This window comes from Malurus melanocephalus, unplaced genomic scaffold (assembly GCF_030028575.1).
Source record: "Malurus melanocephalus ecotype Western Australia unplaced genomic scaffold, MMel_1.1 scaffold_717, whole genome shotgun sequence".
Taxonomy (NCBI): Eukaryota; Metazoa; Chordata; class Aves; order Passeriformes; family Maluridae; genus Malurus; species Malurus melanocephalus.
Window position 1 is genome coordinate 95,182 of NW_026623949.1, and position 18,395 is coordinate 113,576.

The following is an 18,395-nucleotide window of genomic DNA, read 5'->3' on the forward strand; positions in this document are numbered from 1 at the left end:
ATGGAAACAACTGCAACATCAGCTTTTCCATATCAGTCCTCTCTAAATTGAGATGCTACATAGCTCTTGACCATCTGAGTACATGGAAATAGCCAAGAGATCTTATATTTCCTTCCCTTTCTGCTAAAAAAAAGTTAAACTTTTCAAGGTAACTATTCTCCAAATACAACTAGGAAGTATGAAAACCTGGCTAAAGCAGAAGGAACAGTATAACTTTCTAGTACATAATCATTCACTAGTGTTTACCAAATTCATTACTGCAGCTCATGTTACATTGTGAAAGCTAAAAATGAAATAGTGACTATTCTCAAGGCACTTCTCTCATACGAAATAAAAAAAGCAAGCCTTGGGTGCTGAAGTCTGTTTTTCCTGTTAGGTTGCATGTTCACATATTTAAATYTTCACATTTTCAATAATTATAGAAAAAAAATCACTGAAGATTTACAGATGTTGACATATTCACCTGTTTCCATCATCCCACGATTCACAGTATTAATAATTCCAGAGTATGCTGGAAATGGGGTTWTGTCTCAGAAGAAATGCTGTTTTGAAAGCATTAAAATTTTTGAGGTATAGAAGACAACATAGAAAAAAATGAATATACAGCTAAAACATTAATTCTTGCTCTTAGAAGTAGCATTACATCAGGAGGCGTCAGGGTCATCAATGTATAAATATATGGAGGTACAATCTTCAACACTGGCAAGAAGAATTCCAAATATAAAAAAGAATACCTTAAAATAGTTTTTGCTATCTTAACTTCAACCCCCACAATCAGCTAAGTTTTCAAAGGATTTTGTGTTATCTCAGGTGAAGTGCCACATTAAATGTTCAGCATCTTTGAGTAATCTCCTTAAAGAGAATCCATACACATAATTAGTGTCACATTGCCTCAGCCAGGCCACAGGGCCCCACAAAACCAACAAAGGATACAAAAATATAGTCATCCATGTATCGCTTCTTTAGGTTCTCCACTATGGAATCCTCAGTGATTTTGGARAGCAGGACCATATCATCTACTCCACTGTGCTTGACATTGTGGCTCTGCCAGTGGTATCTGTAGTGTCCTTTGCTGCCCTGCAAGAAAGCACAACAAACATCGCAATGGTTACTGCATTTCTCATCAGCATTTGGTAAGTGAAACCATTATTCAAATTCAAACTTCCCAAAGGTTCTTCTCTCATTGAATTCTATTCCTTGATCCAGGAATTCTATAAAAGCAAASATAAACGGTGTCAGCTGACTTGCCTCTGCCCTCTTAAAGAACTGCAGAGCACTCCAAAACTGGAAGGAAGGTAATTTCAGGGGTTTTGTGACCACCTACACACAGAATGGATTTCAGATGGCAAACATTTTTAAATCCAGTAGAAAAAGATCAACAATTATTCCAACTGAGATGCAGCTATTGGAAAGTAAGTATGCAAAAATTACACTCCTACAGTGTAACTATTAGAAGTGAGGGTAATTACCATCACCACAGTGAATTCCTCATCCTTTACAGTCTTTTAAGTCAAAGCTGCACATATGCTGYTACTGGGAGGGAAGCTGTGAGCCTGCTGCAGTTAAGTATTCAGGGATGTTCTACAAAGTATGTACCACAGCTTGTCGGCTGCGTGTCTTCACAGTCCCTTTTGATCTGTTAGTCATCGTGCTTAACTGACATCTAAATAGATACTCTCTCCCCACACTCAGAGACTACTATTTCAGGATGCTACTAAAACATGTGACATTTCATGCTGTACCACTTGAAATCAAAATCTGTTTTTCTTCCAGCTGATTTGAACAGTAGTTTGGCTCCATGGATACACCCACAAGCAGATTTCCACTCGACATCAAGGCTATTAATTCAGCTATAAATCTGCTTTCAAAACCAAACCCAAACCTATTTTCTGTAGCCTGGCAGACAATGCTAATGGAGTTCTGATCTCTTGCCTTCTTCTACTTAATTTTTGTTTACACAATACTGAAATTAGTGATGCTGGAATTAGCACATCTTACACTGAGAAGTGATCAAGCATGCTGTCAAGAAAGAYGTGGCCAACAAAATGCCAATTCTGCAAATTGCCCTCATTCTTTAATACCACCATTTGGAACAATGTGATTTAATTACCCTGCTTTGGTGTATGTTATATAGGATCAAGTCACATTCACCAGAATTCAAGCAATTTATTTTTATAAAGTATATGCATAATTTTATTCTGTAAAAATTTTACAGATTAAAAACGAAAATGTAGGTACTGTGAACACTTCAGCTGCACGGTATTTTGATATGGGAACATCAGCAACTTACAGAGGGGCAACTTTTGTGTATACACAGTTCTGCAGGAGCAAATGGCCCACACAACTGTACTAAGTGCTACACCAGGCCTACAGCTTGGCTTCATCTCAACTGACATAAAAACCATGGATCAACTGTATTCTTACCTTCAGTTAAATTAACTTGCACTAAACCCTGCAACTGCAGACAGCACAAAAGCTGTAAGCTTTATTTGYGCTCTCTCTTAAGTCTCCAGCCATTGCTACCCTGATGCAGATCCAATACTGCCAACACCAATGCAAACAGTTGAAAACTCAAATCAAAAGAATTCTTTCAAATATGGAACAGCAGAGATAAATATATCTGAAAACACAATCTCAGCCATTTGTWTGAACATCCACAACTGTACATGAGCTTCAATAAAATAATAACCTTAAATTAGCTTATTTTTGTGAACTTTGTTAACTTTCTATCTGTACAATGTAAGCAGTGATCTGGAAGATCTGAGAAAACAAAGAATAATTTTTTATTAAAATTGTCATAAAACATGTGACTGAAAATATTAGTTGAAGCTTGGGTTATTGCAGAAAACAGAAGTCCAATAGAGAAGCATAGTTTCCTTCAGAGTGCTCATCAGCTATTTGTGATACTACGCTTGGAAAAGGGAACTGGCAGGATGGACAAAAAGGTACAATATCAAAATAAATATGCATAATGCATAATGCTCACAAAACTATACAGAATGTGGTTTAATATGTAATAGCATAAGTTACAGAAAATGTGTAAGAAATGAGACTGGGAAAACAATCAAACTTCCCTTTGGAAGCTATGGCAYCAGACCCAGTGAGCTCAACGAGCACAAAGCTTGCAAAGCTTTGGRATACATGGAAAATGTGCACACTGTCTGCAAAACAACAGCTTTATGCAAGTCAGTGACTGCTGCTGACTGTGATTAAGCCACAAAGAGGATCAGGCCAAAGGGTTCTTCCCCAAAAGCACTGAGAGCCAGCAGGAAAGCAAGAGGGGCAGTGCCAGGGCAGCCCAACTCCCCTGAGAGCAGCTCTGCCCTGCACTCCTGCCCAGTTCTAATGTCAGCAGCAATCAAAATCTGAGCCACAGGACTACAGACACACTGCAAAACATACAGAGAGGCCTTATAAAAAGGCAGCAGCCTAAATATCCTGTAGAGCAATGGCATGGAACACAACTAAGAGTCATGGCACTGGATAGTTCACAGTAATATTGTAACTCAATTTAAATGGCAGTTGTGTAATAGTTTGGAATTTCTCTTTACCCTTCAAAACACTGCCTYACAGGCAAATGTACAGAGAACCAGCAAATCACCACCAGATTATTGCCAGACTTCTCTCTAGGATCTAGAAATAAGGCCAAGATTTAGGAGTGCCYGACCAGCTGTGGTTAAGTTTTGCTCTCACTCTTCCTTCTCCAGGAAGGTGTGGGGTGGCCAGGTAGCTACCACCTCCTTGTCTGGGAGTGTTTTGTCTAGAGGACACCACCCACTCCCAAGTTTCTGCCCTTCCAAGCACGACCAATGACTATAGAGTCTAACCTGMCTTTAGCAACTTCAGTCACTTCTAGGTGGTACTATAACCATGTCCAGCTAACAACTAACTGTTTTAAAATTAAATTTGAATTTTGAAATTAAAAAGAAAAAAATTTAAAAAATCTTCCTAGCATTATTTACCTGAAAAAACTCCCTATCACAGCTGTTATAAAAGCAACTCTTATCTTTCCCCAGGCTGTGTATTTCCCAAAGTTCAACCTATATGCTTAAAAAGCACACTCAAGATTTGTTCTTGTTGCATATTTCTTGACAATTTAAGTTTTTTTTTTTTTTTTATTTTTTTTTTAACGACAGCTTTCCATCACCCAGATAAAAGTGCAGCACTCTAATCTGGAGACAGTTTACACCTGAGCTACTCACCTGGTGTCCACTTGTACCTGCTTTGCAGGGTGCACTCATGCTCATTCACTCAGCTGCTAATTGCCCTCTGCAGTGCAGCCACACCACACTTGTGCCTCCACCCGTCTCCAGAGGGAATCCTCCAGACACAGGCCAGCTCTCTGCCTGTTTGTGTCCTTCTCTCCCAGGAGGTTCTGAGCAGGCACATCAGAGCCAGCAGCACAGAGCTGCCAGAGCTCACAGCGAGCCAACAGAGCCCGAGGCGCAGCCCCTGGCCAAGCCATGCAGGGCAGATGTCAGCAGACAGCCACTTGGCTTCTCTTGGGCTTTCTCAGTGAAAGATGGGATCTAACTGTACATTAAGTAAGCAAATAAAAGTCTTTGTGTCAGCACTAACAATGCCTGAGCAGCTGGGAAAAGATGAACTCAGCAGATTAGGAAAAGTACAAAACAAAACAAAAAACCAATCCCAAAACAAAAACACATCGCAACGAGCTGCTAAAAGCCACRGAAGTGGAAACACCAGTATAGAACAAGCTGGCTGCCAGGCCTCCCGCAGGCTCTTCCCGAGCTTCCAGCACCTGACGCTGCACAGGGAGTGAAGCTGCGACTGGCAAGGCTGCAATTAAAGGCGTGTACCACACTACTGTCAGCTGTTATTATTCATYTGGTTGCTGTTTTAGGCTCAAAATCAGATCTGCTCTGCCCTGACAAGAATAATATTTACGAGTCACAAGATGACCCTGCTTCCGAGGCGCAGCTGAGGAGCGCGGACACGGCTCCCCCCGGGCTGCAGGGTCCCTGGGCAGCACCTGAGCAGCACACCCAGGAACGCGGAAAATCCCTTCTGCTGCACTCTGTGCTGCTCCTGACACCCACTCAGCAACAGACTGAGACAACTGCTCCATTAATATGGAGAAGGGGGATGCAAAAGATATTCTATGTACTAAACACTGTCTATACTTTCTGTACCAGTTTTGGTACTGGCAGTGCAATATGGTTAAAGCAGATCATTCTTTTGTTTGGAATTARTAAGTATTGATAAGACATTTATTTAGAGAATTTCTTTTTGCTGCCCTCCACCTTGTGTTACAGTAGCAACTGCTGGTTTCTTTTTTTTGCCTTTATTGTTTTTATGTTCTTACATTATCCTAAACAACACGTATTTGATGTAGATATAAAAAGACCAAGTCATGCTGTGTCACAACATGGGTTTTCTTTTAACTGGGCAAAAAAGCAAATATTTCAAGCTGTTTTAAAATAGTAAATCTAAAAATAAAGCACGAAAAACAAGGGATCAGAGGAGACTTTATATTCTGCCCCTGAGAACCTTGTTACTCTGTCCATCAAAACTTTTGCTAAACTACAACAACCTACATGCCATCAATAATCATTCTTCATTCCCACCAAGGGTAAAATTGAATCTCTTTGATTCACTCTGAATCTCTTGACAGCTTTTTTCAGTAGCAAACATCGATGTCCCATCACAGTGCAGAAGGGATTTTCAGCCTCCACAAGGCAGTAGGAGTGTCAAGTGATCACCAGCATGACCTTTTCTTCCCCTTTTCAACACAGTACTACTGCACAAAATCCTTGTAGTTCTGAAGCATGTGCCTACCTCCTCAGCTCAGTATTATGAATACAATAGTAAATGAGACACAGACACATTAACCAAAGATGTCACAACACTGACAAAGCTGCACACCATTTACTTTAGACCTGACATCGATGCTTCCACCAATGGAGGCGTGTCATCAGCTCCATACATACATAATTTGTGGCAGTTTTTCCAGCTGACAAGAAAATAAACCCACAGCTTTCTGCAATGATATCATCCATCAATATTAGCAAACTTTTACAATCCACTTAGAGGAATCATTCACTTATTTCTGGTTTGCTGTTCTCAGAGAATRTTGCAAAAATACATCATGTGAATTTTGGTCCTTGACTGAGATAATCAAAACAGAGAAGTTATAGTGAACAAATGAGCTCCAAAATAGCTCTTGTATATCTTATGTCAGAAAAAGCCATATTGGCTGCAATGATGTGACCATATGTCAGAAAGGAAATTAAAGGCAGACAGCAGAAGCAAGAYGGACAAAGATAAAAAGGTCATTTATTTAAATTCAATATGAASGAAATATTATGGAAGACAAAAAGCAGTGCTTAAAGATTTGAGGAAACAGCAAAGCAAAAATATTATTGAGCATCTAGCAGCAGTATAGACATCTTATACAGAGAACTAAAAATACAGAAGATATATTAAGGAATGGAAACTACTAGCAGGTCAATATCCAAAAAGACATAGATAAGGAAATAAAATACTGAGAAAAAAATGTTGGGGGGGTGGGGGGAGGGGAGTCAACAGTTCTCACTGCTTCTCTGCATGCTCTCGGGCAGGGGTGGATCCAGCCCAACATGACCTGCAGGACTGACTCCAGAGCTGGTTMCAGGCTGCAGGAGATGCCAGTGCTCCAAACACCTGCTCCCATCAGCTCCTGTGCAGGTGCTGCTGCCCCAGGGCAGCTCCCCAGCATCACCTCCTACTCTGGGCTCTGGAGCCAAGCAGCAGCCAGGCTCTACCTCCTGCAGCCACACAGGATGAGGAGAGGAGACAGCAACCACAGCCTGCTCACCTGAACAACAAATGCAGGCTCTAATCCACCACGCGTTATGAGATCATGAGAGTCTAAGGAGGGTTTGCACATCATGCTCGTTTTCAGGAGTCAGAAACAACAGCGGCATTCTTGTAAGAAAATAACAGGACATTACCAAAATAGAAGTTACTTCAGTATTTGACCGCAAGGCTCATCTCATGCATCAGCATTAACTTTCACTGAAAGTTTTGAAAGATTATTTTTAAAAAGGGACAGCTACATGACAGACCAGAAAAGACAGGAATGAGTTCAAGAGCAGATTGTATGAATGTGCCTAAGATTTTGAAACAAGTTGAGACTATGGCCAGATAGTGGGAAGCAGTTCATTAACAGTAAACTCCTGTTTGCCTATCCTATAGCTTGTTGGGTGGCTTTGTCTTAATGTTCCAAGAAATAATTTTCCAAAGGAAATGCACTAGTGTTAACTACTTAATATGGTTGACTTGATCTTAGACTTMTATTACTTATTGAGCAGCCTCCAGAGCTGTTCTGACTTGTTCTTTGGGCACAAGCAGCAAGATCCAGTGGGACTGGTGGATCAGTACAGGCCTTCTAACAGCAAGTTTCAGCCAATGTATGTGTGCATACAMCCCCACCACCCCCTGTATTCCAATCATTGCACTGAGCAGTGTTCATGCACACTAACTCGTGATCTGTGAACTGTATATGCAGTTTACATCTGCTTATACCTATCATGCAATTTAAGAAATGCAAGAGAAAAATTTCAACATTTTTGTCTTGGCTGTGTGAATCCTTAAAGYATAATGAAGATTTTATGTGCCATTCTTCTCCATTAAAAACAGGTTACAAACGGGTTTAAGCAATCATACACTTTACACGTAGTATTATTATGKTTTTTAATTGAAAAGTGCAGTTTGAAAACTCCATCAGTGGGTTCAGACAACATGCCACTGTCTCTGCTATAGAAGAGCACTGAAAATATTTTTCCTGGATCATCCTGAAAGTAAATAATAAACTGAAGTCCCCTGGGAGCTTCCCATGTGTTCTCCAGAGGGAGGAATCTCAGTACAGTGTTATTCAGAGGCTCCATGCATGGGTCCAGCACCTCAGCACATGCTGGAGCAGGGAGCATGGGGATGCTAGGGTTCCTGCCACTGTGTTGGTGCCAGTGGAAAATATAAAAGAAATCAAAATAGGTGGCACATGACCAAAATACCATCCCAGCCATGTCCTGTTCTAGCTGATGTCAACACTCACTCCCCTGCCCCATCTGGCAGCTTTTGGAATCTCAGGCTTTAGCACCAAGCTTTAGACCATCAGGCCACAATCACCGCAGTAAATTCCTTTCTGCTCAGTCACTCCCTCTTTGTACAGCCTCAGCTGTTCCTCTTCCCCTTCTCCTGACCCTTTTGTTCACGGTAAATGAAGACATTTGTTTCTTCATCACACTGATACTGCGAGACATTAACCTGAGAGTGCAAGGCCAAAGTCTGTCCCTGGCAGTATCCTCAGTTGATAATCCTAAGACAAGAGTTTCACTGGGAAACGCCTGGTTCTTTTGGAGCCTGTAGTGACAATTCTGGGATGGCTGTTCCCAACAGCACGCTAAAGGCCGTGTGCTCTGCACTTCACCGAGGCAAAAGCAGTTTCGAGGCACATCAGCCCAGTCCCTACAAATTCCTACCCTGTACCACAACGCTCTTGTTTTCCAGAAAACAGGGCAGAGCAATGCAGTATCAAGGAGAGAGAAACAATTATTTTAGCCTTATTCTTTAGCTGCAGRGTTTGCTTCTTTTTATCTATTCGAATACAAAATTAAGAGTATGACAATATTTCTGAATTACTTAGCATTTAAACTGATAACAAGACAACACTGAAGGATGAAAAGATAAATACATTTTTGCAAGTATTAAAAGGTGGAGAAATTATTTTAGATTTTGCAATGTTTCAAAGGAATAGAACAGCTCCTGTTAAAACACCATTTACAAAGTACTGCATTGAAGCTGAAGAGTACCACTTACATGATTTACAATGCCTGCATCTACCAAATCCATTTCCATTGATGTCACCAGCATCTTCAAATGACTRAAAATCTCATTCCCAATAACAAACATTTACATAATCAATTCAATGCTTAACTATAAGCAGGAAGATACTATACTCCAAAAGGAACGCTTGGTTGTATTTTTAGTTACACTTCTCAATAAAATTATTGTACATTTTGTTTGGTGTATCTGTCCTCACCAATTACTAACAGATTGTAAGAATACAACAGGTTGGACGGACTACAGACCTTATTTTAATTCTGCTTTTAAMCAAGAATATCAAACAAGATGTTTTTATGCCAACAGTTTGATCTAGTAGAGTAGCAGTATGTAGCTACTCCACAAAAATCTAAAGACTAATTTCTAAAATAAGCATTARCTAAACCATCCTCTTGAATTACAACTAAATTCAAAATAATTGGAAAAACTACAGCTGAGTCTCTTTTGGTTTGTTTTTTTTTATTATTTTTTTTCCTTTTAAAGACTGAATTTATTTACAAACCCAAGGGAATGAAAATCTTTTTTCCTAAATGAAGATTGTCACATAGTTACATCTACAACAGTCCAGGCTAAAGAAAAACACTCTTTATTGCAACAGGCATGATGAAACTGCAAAAGCTGCAACACAGCAGAAAACTGTGGCCAAGACTGTTTTTTCAACAGCATGTACCAAAAAGCACCTTTGTGCTGCCATCACAAAACTTTATTAGTGCAACRCACTGCTCAGAGTTATAACATTTAACTGTTCTGATACCAAAAATAGATATGTGGTCAACTGCTCATTTCTTAACCTGGGCATTAGTGTGGTGATATGTTTTAAGTTCACCCATTTTTTAGGCATTTGCTTTGCTCTTCTGTCCTGTATGGATAGTTTCAATTGGGATGAGTGGGGCATTAAAGACAATCTCTGCTCTGTGTACCAGGATGGAGCCAGTGACAAAGAGCTAATCTGCCGCAGCCCGGCTTGCCGAATTCCAATGTATACTGTTRGGTTTACACAGGAGTTTGCCAAGTAGGTGGCTTCCACAATGGCTGTGTTGATGTTTGRTTAGAGCTGGGTGATCCGTTCTTGGGCTGTGATCAGATGCAGGGCTCAGGGAATGTGTTTCTGTGCTGGGGTCACTGTGCTAGGGAGGGCCACCTGCACAAGGAGAGCCCCAGGAGGCACAGCCCAGTGGCACTGGACAGTTGTGGCACTGGGAGCTGCGGGAACGGCTGAAAGGCTTTTCCAGCTCACTCGGGAGTGTTCCCCCACACAAATCCCCCCCTGCACAGCCCCTGTCAGCTCCTCTCACTGGAGACAGCAGCTGCAGGAGAGTGTTGGGGGGGTCAGGAGGAACCCTCAATGGGGGAGGCTCTGATGCAAAAATTGCTTTTTATGTTTATTTTAATTTCACAGAGTGCTGAGCAAATGGTGTAAAAGCTTCAGGACTGCAGCAGCTTCCTGTTTACCTCTGGCAGCACTCAGTGGGAGCAGCAGGGAAAAGCGCAGGGAGTGGTGCTCACTCACCTACAGCAGAGCTCACACCTGGGTGGTAACATACTCGTCCTTTTTATGAGCTGTCATGTTTTGATACTCGTGCAAAAATCAGATTTTACTTCAGACACTGTGGGAAATAGACTGTTTGATACGTTGACTAAAACCTTTAACTCTTYAAAAGAATCCAACCTTTATACTGATTTCAGTGTATGCAGATACAAACGTTTCCTTGGTTAATTATTACATAACTACAAACAAGAATTTGTTTGAGCATTCCACTTCAGGAATAAGTTACACATCTTTCCAATGGACCAAGCTTACAAGTTCACTTCAACTCCCAAAAAGTTAATCAAAAACCAACAAGAAGCAAAAAAATCTTCGGAAAAGCAGTAAACATCAAATCTCACACAGCGCAGAAGACTCAAGCAGATACAAATCCACTTTCTCAGCTGTACATTCACCTCTGTCAGGCGACAACTTCATGCACAGCTTCATTTATCCTTTGTYAGGGCTTTATTTTTACTTTAACCAGTAATATTACATTATGACAGGGCAAGCAGGTCCCCTTGAGTGGCTCATGTCTGAAACAGATTCTCATAACCAGATTATCTTCCACATGCACATTATTCATACAACTAATATTTGTCATTTCCCTAATTTCCTAAAGCAACTTTGACTATTCAGTCCAGGGCAGTTTTGAGAATACATTAAAAAAAAAAACACATGAAACACTTTGGTTGTACAGAATAAGTGGCTTATTGTCCAGTTTATTTAATGAATATGCTAGTTTACTTCACTTGCTTTTATTACAGTAACCTCCAAGTCTGTATGACAAGAATGCTGCTCTCTGAACATTTTTCTGATTAACCCAATCTGCTTATGATTTCATATAGTTGTCTAATCTTCCTCTAAAACTCCGTGCTTCAAATTATTTACTCTAATTTGTATTAAGCTTTATCCTGGGTCTACAGACTTTTATATTTCCGTAATAATTCAGAAGTCATCCAAGAAAATGAAACTAAAAATTAATATACATGATCTTCTCTAGCTCACTGCACTCTGTCACTGAAGCTGATAACCCAGAAAGGTGGAAGCAYAGAAATACATTGCAAATATGAAGAGTTCATTCCACTCTAGTGAACACCATGGTTATTAATGAAAATATATAAAATAAGTGTATGGCCCAACATTTTAACATAACCATCAATAGCTATGAGACCAACTTTATTACCGACTTGGCAGAATCATGTGAAAGACCAAATTTAAATGTCTTTTAGACCTCACAATTCAGTATCARCATCATAAATATACACACAATTCAAACAATTTCTCTTAAAGGGGAAACCAAGTAAAAAACCAAGTGTCAGCTTCAAGAAAAAAAATTATAGAGACCCCTTCAGATTAATATTCTAGTTTTAGTTAAAAGAATCTCTGTAGTGGTCCAGTGTGATGCTGCATTTTCTTCTCCCTTTAATTTCCCATTTCTAGGTTTTTAGCAAAATGCTAAACTGCATAATGAAAACTCAGAACAGGTGAAATTCAAGCTAAAATCACACGGTTTCAAATTGGGATAATTGAAAAAAACAATTTAAGTTTCAGATGCTGAACTGTGGCTGAAGACTTTGGCTTGCAGCACTTTTGATACAAACCCACATTAAATTTGAATGCTTGTTATGTACCTTACTTTCAGCTACTGGACTCATTCAAATTCAGACCTCTGATTCAAATCAACATGAACTGAAAAAAAAWTGAATTAAAATATAAACAAAAATCAGCTGAATTACATTTTCATCTAAGCACAATATTTGGATTCAGACAAGACAACCGTTCACTGAATAGTGAGTGTCTCATTCCCTCCACCCCAAACAACCTGAACATGAACAGATTATCAAAATCCTTTAACTTTGCTGAAGCCCATAGCGGCAGCTTTACGTTTTTCTACACTCCATGTAACATGCAAGATATTTCTTTAAAAATAAAGTTCTGGCTCAAAAACTAACTTGCACTCAAATAGTCTTCTTCTAAGCTTGCATGGCAGCTTGATAAACAACACCCTCCTTATAACCTCATCACGACCACAGGAGCAGCTCAAATTCTTTCAGCCATGCCATAAATGTTGCCTTTGACTCCACATTGCCTAAAAGRAATACAATTTAAAGAGGGGTGCTAAAAATGCCAACCCAAATGCAAGACCTGTAGCTGTGCCTTTTGGTTGTACCAGGCAAGGGCACAATTCTGGCTGGGCACCATTGCTGTGAGCGAGGCACACCGGTGGACACACAGATTCCATCAACAGGTACCCACTGCAGTTCAACTTCACCTTTTTTCTAACTACTCTGCACAGCATTCTCCTCAGCTTTGACAAATCCTTCCAACAGAGTTTCCTTCCACCCTAGTTTCTTTGCCTTCCCCACAGCTGACCTAGAAATACTAAGGCATCCCTAAGTTAGAATGAGAACCAGAAGGAAAAAAAAAGAAGGGTTGGGAGCATTCCAGGAGCAATACCAAAGCCAACTTCTTAAAAAATATTGACACTTTCAACAGGCTTCTCCAATGCTGACTTAGGGTTCCACATGCTTTGTTAGCATTTGGATAATCCTAAATCTGCAGACACTTTTCCAGGGCTTTTACTGTAGTTGYTGGAAGAGATCAAGAGTTTTGTTCCATTTCCAAGTTGTCCAMGATAAATCTCTTATTCTGCTACTACACAGTTGCCTGGTTTGTCCCTTGGGCTGTGAGCACTACTCATTCCTATCTCAGCTGGCCTTTGGTTTCTGAAGAGTGGGTATCCAGGGCTCAGGGGTTCCCAAGCACGAGCCACAACAGGCAGCTCCCAATCCTGTTTGGATTTGGGTATTCCACATGACACAGTGCTGAGGCTCAGCAGAGCAYCAGTCTTTACATAAACATAGCTAAGAATTTGCCAAATGTAATTAACCAGAGGATAATTCTGAATAAATGAATGTGGTAAAGTTTTTTTAACAAGTTGCTTGAGGTTCTTTGGGATGTAAACAATGTGTAAACGAAGTTCACAATGAATTATTCAGCACCTAAAACACTGAAACTCATTGAGGCTTTCAAAACCAAAATTATTCTAATTATGAACACACAAAAAAGATCAAAGAATCATGAACTATCCAGGTATCTGTAATAACTTGCTGGTTTTATTTACGCATRGTAAGGTTTTGTTGAAAAGAAAACCATTTGCTTCTGCAAAAAGTATTTAGGCCAACTATGAGCATTTGTCYCTGCAGGACTGCATGGAAAGACAATTTTGAGGCAGCCTATCAGTTTTTAAAGATAGYGTCCTTTTAAAAAACTAACTAAATAAAACTTTTAAAAGGACACAATTCACACATCCTAAGTTTTCTTCCTTGTCTGCACATCTCAGATRACTAACTGAAACCCTACGTTACAGATTCCATCTAATCTGTCCCACTGAAATAAATGACAATTTGTTCCACTCCTTATACAGCTGGATCTCCAAATATCCTCCAAGGTAACTTTGCACAAACACAGACAAAAGAGTATCAACAAAACTAAGTCCAATACAACCAAATCCAACAAGATCAGAGTAACTCATTACACAGATTTACTTGTTTTTTTAACAAGCAAAGGTATGAAGGCTGCCAGCAACTGAACCAATCTGCCAGTCTTTGCTACGTTGCCATTGATAATACAATTTTTAGTATTTTGGACTCATTCCTTGTTAATACACCCAGCTAATGAAAGCTATCAAAATCACCTATGGTAAGGAAAATGTCAGAATTTTCTCTTTGCATTTTTTCATAATAAAAAAGAACACACCAGCAAGAACTGCTCTTTAGTAAAATTTTTTAATTGTTTAGAAGAAACACAAAATGCCCCTGCTGYAAGTTCTGTTGCATTTCAATGCGGAAACGTAACCTAAAGCCTGCACACACCGGAATGCCTCTTCTAGTCTACCTTTTTTAATAGGTAGATGAATAACCCCTAATAGCTTCCTAGTAAGTTTTTATATGAGGTACTGTAGGACTTTAATGTTTCAGAAGTCTATTGATTCAATTTCAATTTAACTTACTGAAAGACTGACTGGTTTCAAAACACAACATTTCCTCACATTAGTGAAGCATTCATAAGCAGCAGCAAAGCAGGAGTGAAGTTAGTGAAAAGCTCACAGTTCACAACCACATCATCTTCTGCTTCAATCCTGCCAGGTGTAGCATCACAGCTGGTACGTGGGGCCCACCCTCCCCACTGAGGTCACCTGAGGGCACCATGCTCTACMGGACTTAAAACATGCTGGAAAAGGGAGTAAAGGCACAAGACATAGAACATTTTAGCCCTTCCAGCAAAYGGGGTGGAATGTGAAGCTTTAAAGTTGGTCATTTAGCAATACAGGTTCATAGCCTCACTCCCATTCTCAAAACCTCTGTTAACGCCACAGAATATCCTGAAAGTCCAGCTCCTGGCCCGATATATAGCACATGCTCAAGAATCCCACTGTATTCCTAAGARTGTTGACCAAAYTCTTCTGGAACTCTGTCAGGCTGGTGCTGTGACCACTTCCCTGARGAGCCTGTTCCAGTGCCCAACCACCCTCCTGGTGAAGAACCTTTCCCTAATGTCCAATCTAGACCACTCCTGACAGAGCTTCAGGCCTCTGGTCCTGTCACTGGTCGGTCACAAGAGAGAAGAGATCAGTGTGTGCCCCTCCACTTCCCCTCCCAAGGAAGTTGTACTTGCAATGAGGTCTCCCTTCAGTCTCCTCCAGCTTGAACAGACCAAGAGCCCTCAGCTGCTCCTCACATGGCTTCCCCTCACCCTGTTCATGCCCTGCTTTGGACACTCTCTAACAGCTCAATGTTGTGGTACTCAGAACTGCCCGCAGCACTCAAGATGAGGTTGCCCCAGTGCAGAGCAGAGCGGGACAATCCCCTCCCCTGTCCGGCTGGCAATGCTGTGCCTGATGCCCCCATGGCACCCTTGGCCCTCCTGGCTGCCAGGGCACTGCTCACTCAAGCTCATTCTTGCCATCAACCAGGACCTCCAGGTCCCTTTTTCCATGGCACTGCTCTCCAGCCTCTCATTCTCCAGTCTGTGCACACATCTGGGGTAATTACTATGCRTAAGATAAACCTGAGCACACAAGCAAGGAAAGCTCATTTTCTACAAAACATGCAGAGTTCCATGTATCATACAGTGAAAAAATCCACTATACATCAGGTATGGGATCCTCAACATCCCAGCCATCTGCCTGTGGCTTTTTCTTTCCCCTACAAAACGTTAATTTGAACTATGTTATGTAGCTAAGCATGTCTCATCCAGTTAATGAAAGCATCTCTTAAAATCCGTAGATTAAAGCATCAGACTATCAGATGTGCAGATGTGCTTCTGCATACTCACTGTGTAATGTCTGACTGCCAGAATCATTTTATTTTGGCTGAAACRCGGTAAGAGGAACAGGAGGCAGCCTGCAGCTATCTTGCATTGCAGTTTGCTCCTGTCAAATCTCARTGTTTAGCAAGGGTTGATTTACATAGTGTTTGCATGGGAGAGCATCAGGTAAAGCTCAGACTGCTAGAGAACAAGAGCAGTAATTTAATCACAGATGAGTCAGTAATTGCCAGTTTAGGGAAGAGCTATCAAAAGGGACGAAATCTTGCAAATAAAGTGTCAGAGGTTTTGCTTATTTGTGGTGAAAAAAAAGGTGCCATGGAACATTTTTCAAGTAAATGCTGAGTCCAGTTCTAAAGCAGCTGTATTGCTTCTAGATAGTGCTGACAGCAGGTTTAAAACTGCTCTGCATTTTAAATCATTTGGTGACAGCTAGCAAGACAAAAAGGCTTGTCTGTATCTAACACACACTTGTGGTCTGTGGTACACAGGCAACACCTAGCACCAGCAATTCCACAAATTCCTACTAGAGATCTATCCTTAAGGATGTTCTGTTTACTTAGTGCTAATACGCTAGATATTTGTATCTTTTATTGTACTTCGAAAAATTCTCAAACCACAGCAGTAGCTGTAAGGACTACGACAAAGATATAAAATAATTTGTAATCTACTGCTTAAGTYACATGTTTCATATATAGGCATTTAAATAATAAAATGACATTCACAAAACCAGGTTAATGAATTACAAATGCCCATCTGGACATGCATTTTCATATCCATGACCTGATTGCAAAGTACAAAACAGAACTTCTTTGCCTTTACACAACATGTTTCATTGCAAGTTTCCCTGTATTTTGTACTGCCATGGAAATCTGCATTTTAAAAGGACCAAAGAAATGATCCAATGTTTACATACACCGCTGCCAGAGCAAGCCTAAATCTGTTTAGAACTACTAGTGAAAGCGTAACTTAAGACATCACATTACATCATTACAGACAACATTTAAGAGCTAAACCCCTAAAATCAACCTGAAAACCTGTAATGAAGTGGAGCATGTCCTTTGGGATTTACAGATGAAGACAAAAGACYTCTGCAAAGGCTTGCTGAGAGTTAAAGATGTAGAAGGGAAAGCCTGAGGAAGGCAACTGTAGAAGGTGAGAGCTAGACCAGACTCAGGCCAAGTCACGTGGCTGATCTGTGGGAAGGAGGACAAATACACATTTCCTACATGAGGTTGGAATCAGAGAAGGTGTCAGACTGAACCAATTCCATCAGCAATATTGAAGGTTATAAACAGATGGAAAGAGAACTCCTAAGGTAGAGCTGAAGGAGCAGAACTTCACATGGAAATTGGAAGCAGCTTGCCTGAACCAGACWAGGCTCCCATCATCTTGGCAGCCCAGAACATTCCTTTATTCTCTTTCCTGTATAAGAAAGCCCTGTCACTCAGCCTACTGTGGACTAGGTCACATTTCCCTCATGTAGGGCACAAGATAGTTTGCTTGTATCATCTGTCAAAACCAGCAGAGGATCCCAGCCCTCTCACACTATAGATTGTTTAGGCTCCTAGGAGAGCTCCACAACACAGTCCATGGCAGCTGTTAGGAACATGCCTCAGATATAGTCTCCAGTCTATCCACAGAATGATCACAAAGGCTCTGCACATCTTTGGTACTTCAGGGAAGTTCTCTCACACTGTCACACTAGAGACTGGAAGGCAGAACAGAAATAAGGGTGCAAAATGGTATGTTTTACTGCAGCTATAGTAGTGAATGGCTAGAACAACAAAATAGCAATYCCCCCACTTGCCACTTCTAATACTTACAATGTCTTGACCTGCCCTTACTTAATAAACCACCTTAAAAAAAAGCAAGTTAGTTTTAGTTTGTGAATATATCCCCAAGTCTCCAAAAACACCAAGAATGAAAAATATGAGCCTAGGCATCTCATTGAGCTGTCATGCAAAAAAAAGAAGGTTGGCTCATTTAAATGAGGTAGATTTCTACTCCCCCGAAGAGTTTCAATTGGCCAACTACAATTTCAAAACAAGCCCTAAAAGGACACAATTAGCTACAGAATGTAGTTTCATTGTTCACTGTATCCTGTTACCAGCTTGCAAATTATTTTAGCTACTAAATTTGAACTTCTTTGTGTTGGCAATCAGATGATATTAATTTCCCCTTTGTTTTTTCTTTTCCTGTTTGTACACCTGCACTCTCAATGAGCAAACAGCAACAGGATTAGTATTCTATAGTTAACGTATTACTCCACACCTGGAAAGAGTGGGATGATAAAATACTTTCAAAGGCCTGGGTGAAAAAAAAAATCCAAACTAAACACCATAACAACCTTGACTTCTAACTTTAAGATTTAAGTGTAGTTACCAGGTAAAATAACCTTGAAATAAAAACGTGTATTCTTCCAGTATACTGACTGCTTCAGAAGTAAAATTAACAACCATAACTACCTCACTACGGGTAGTTAACATCACAATTACTGACTCTGCACCTACGTATTTTGAAGTGCAGACTAGGAAGATCTCCCCAGCATCTTAAGTACTTCTAGAACAGTAAAAAGTTGATACTGGTGTTGTTGGTTGAAGTCTCTTTCCCCACGTTGCTAAATTAAGAGCCATTAACCATTTTTGAGTATCGAAGACCCAGTACAAACCACAATAGATGGGTTACAGTCAAA

The 18,395-nt window shown here is 40.4% G+C and overlaps 1 protein-coding gene across 3 annotated transcripts in view; it reads right to left on the reverse strand.

Moving 5' to 3' along the window:
• MYO1E (myosin IE) overlaps positions 1 to 18,395 on the reverse strand; it is a 78,958-nt gene that overhangs the window by 48,395 nt on the left and 12,168 nt on the right. For 2 of the 3 annotated variants that reach the window (XM_057384536.1, XM_057384538.1), the window contains exons 1-2: positions 4,203 to 4,256; positions 934 to 1,077 (exon numbers count right to left, since the gene is read on the reverse strand). In XM_057384536.1, the coding sequence (XP_057240519.1) occupies positions 934 to 1,077; positions 4,203 to 4,247 (189 nt within the window). In that variant the 5' untranslated portion in view covers positions 4,248 to 4,256. Of the gene's footprint in view, positions 1 to 933; positions 1,078 to 4,202; positions 4,257 to 18,395 lie in introns of those variants that run through there. The other variant, XM_057384537.1, reaches the window with a different exon arrangement.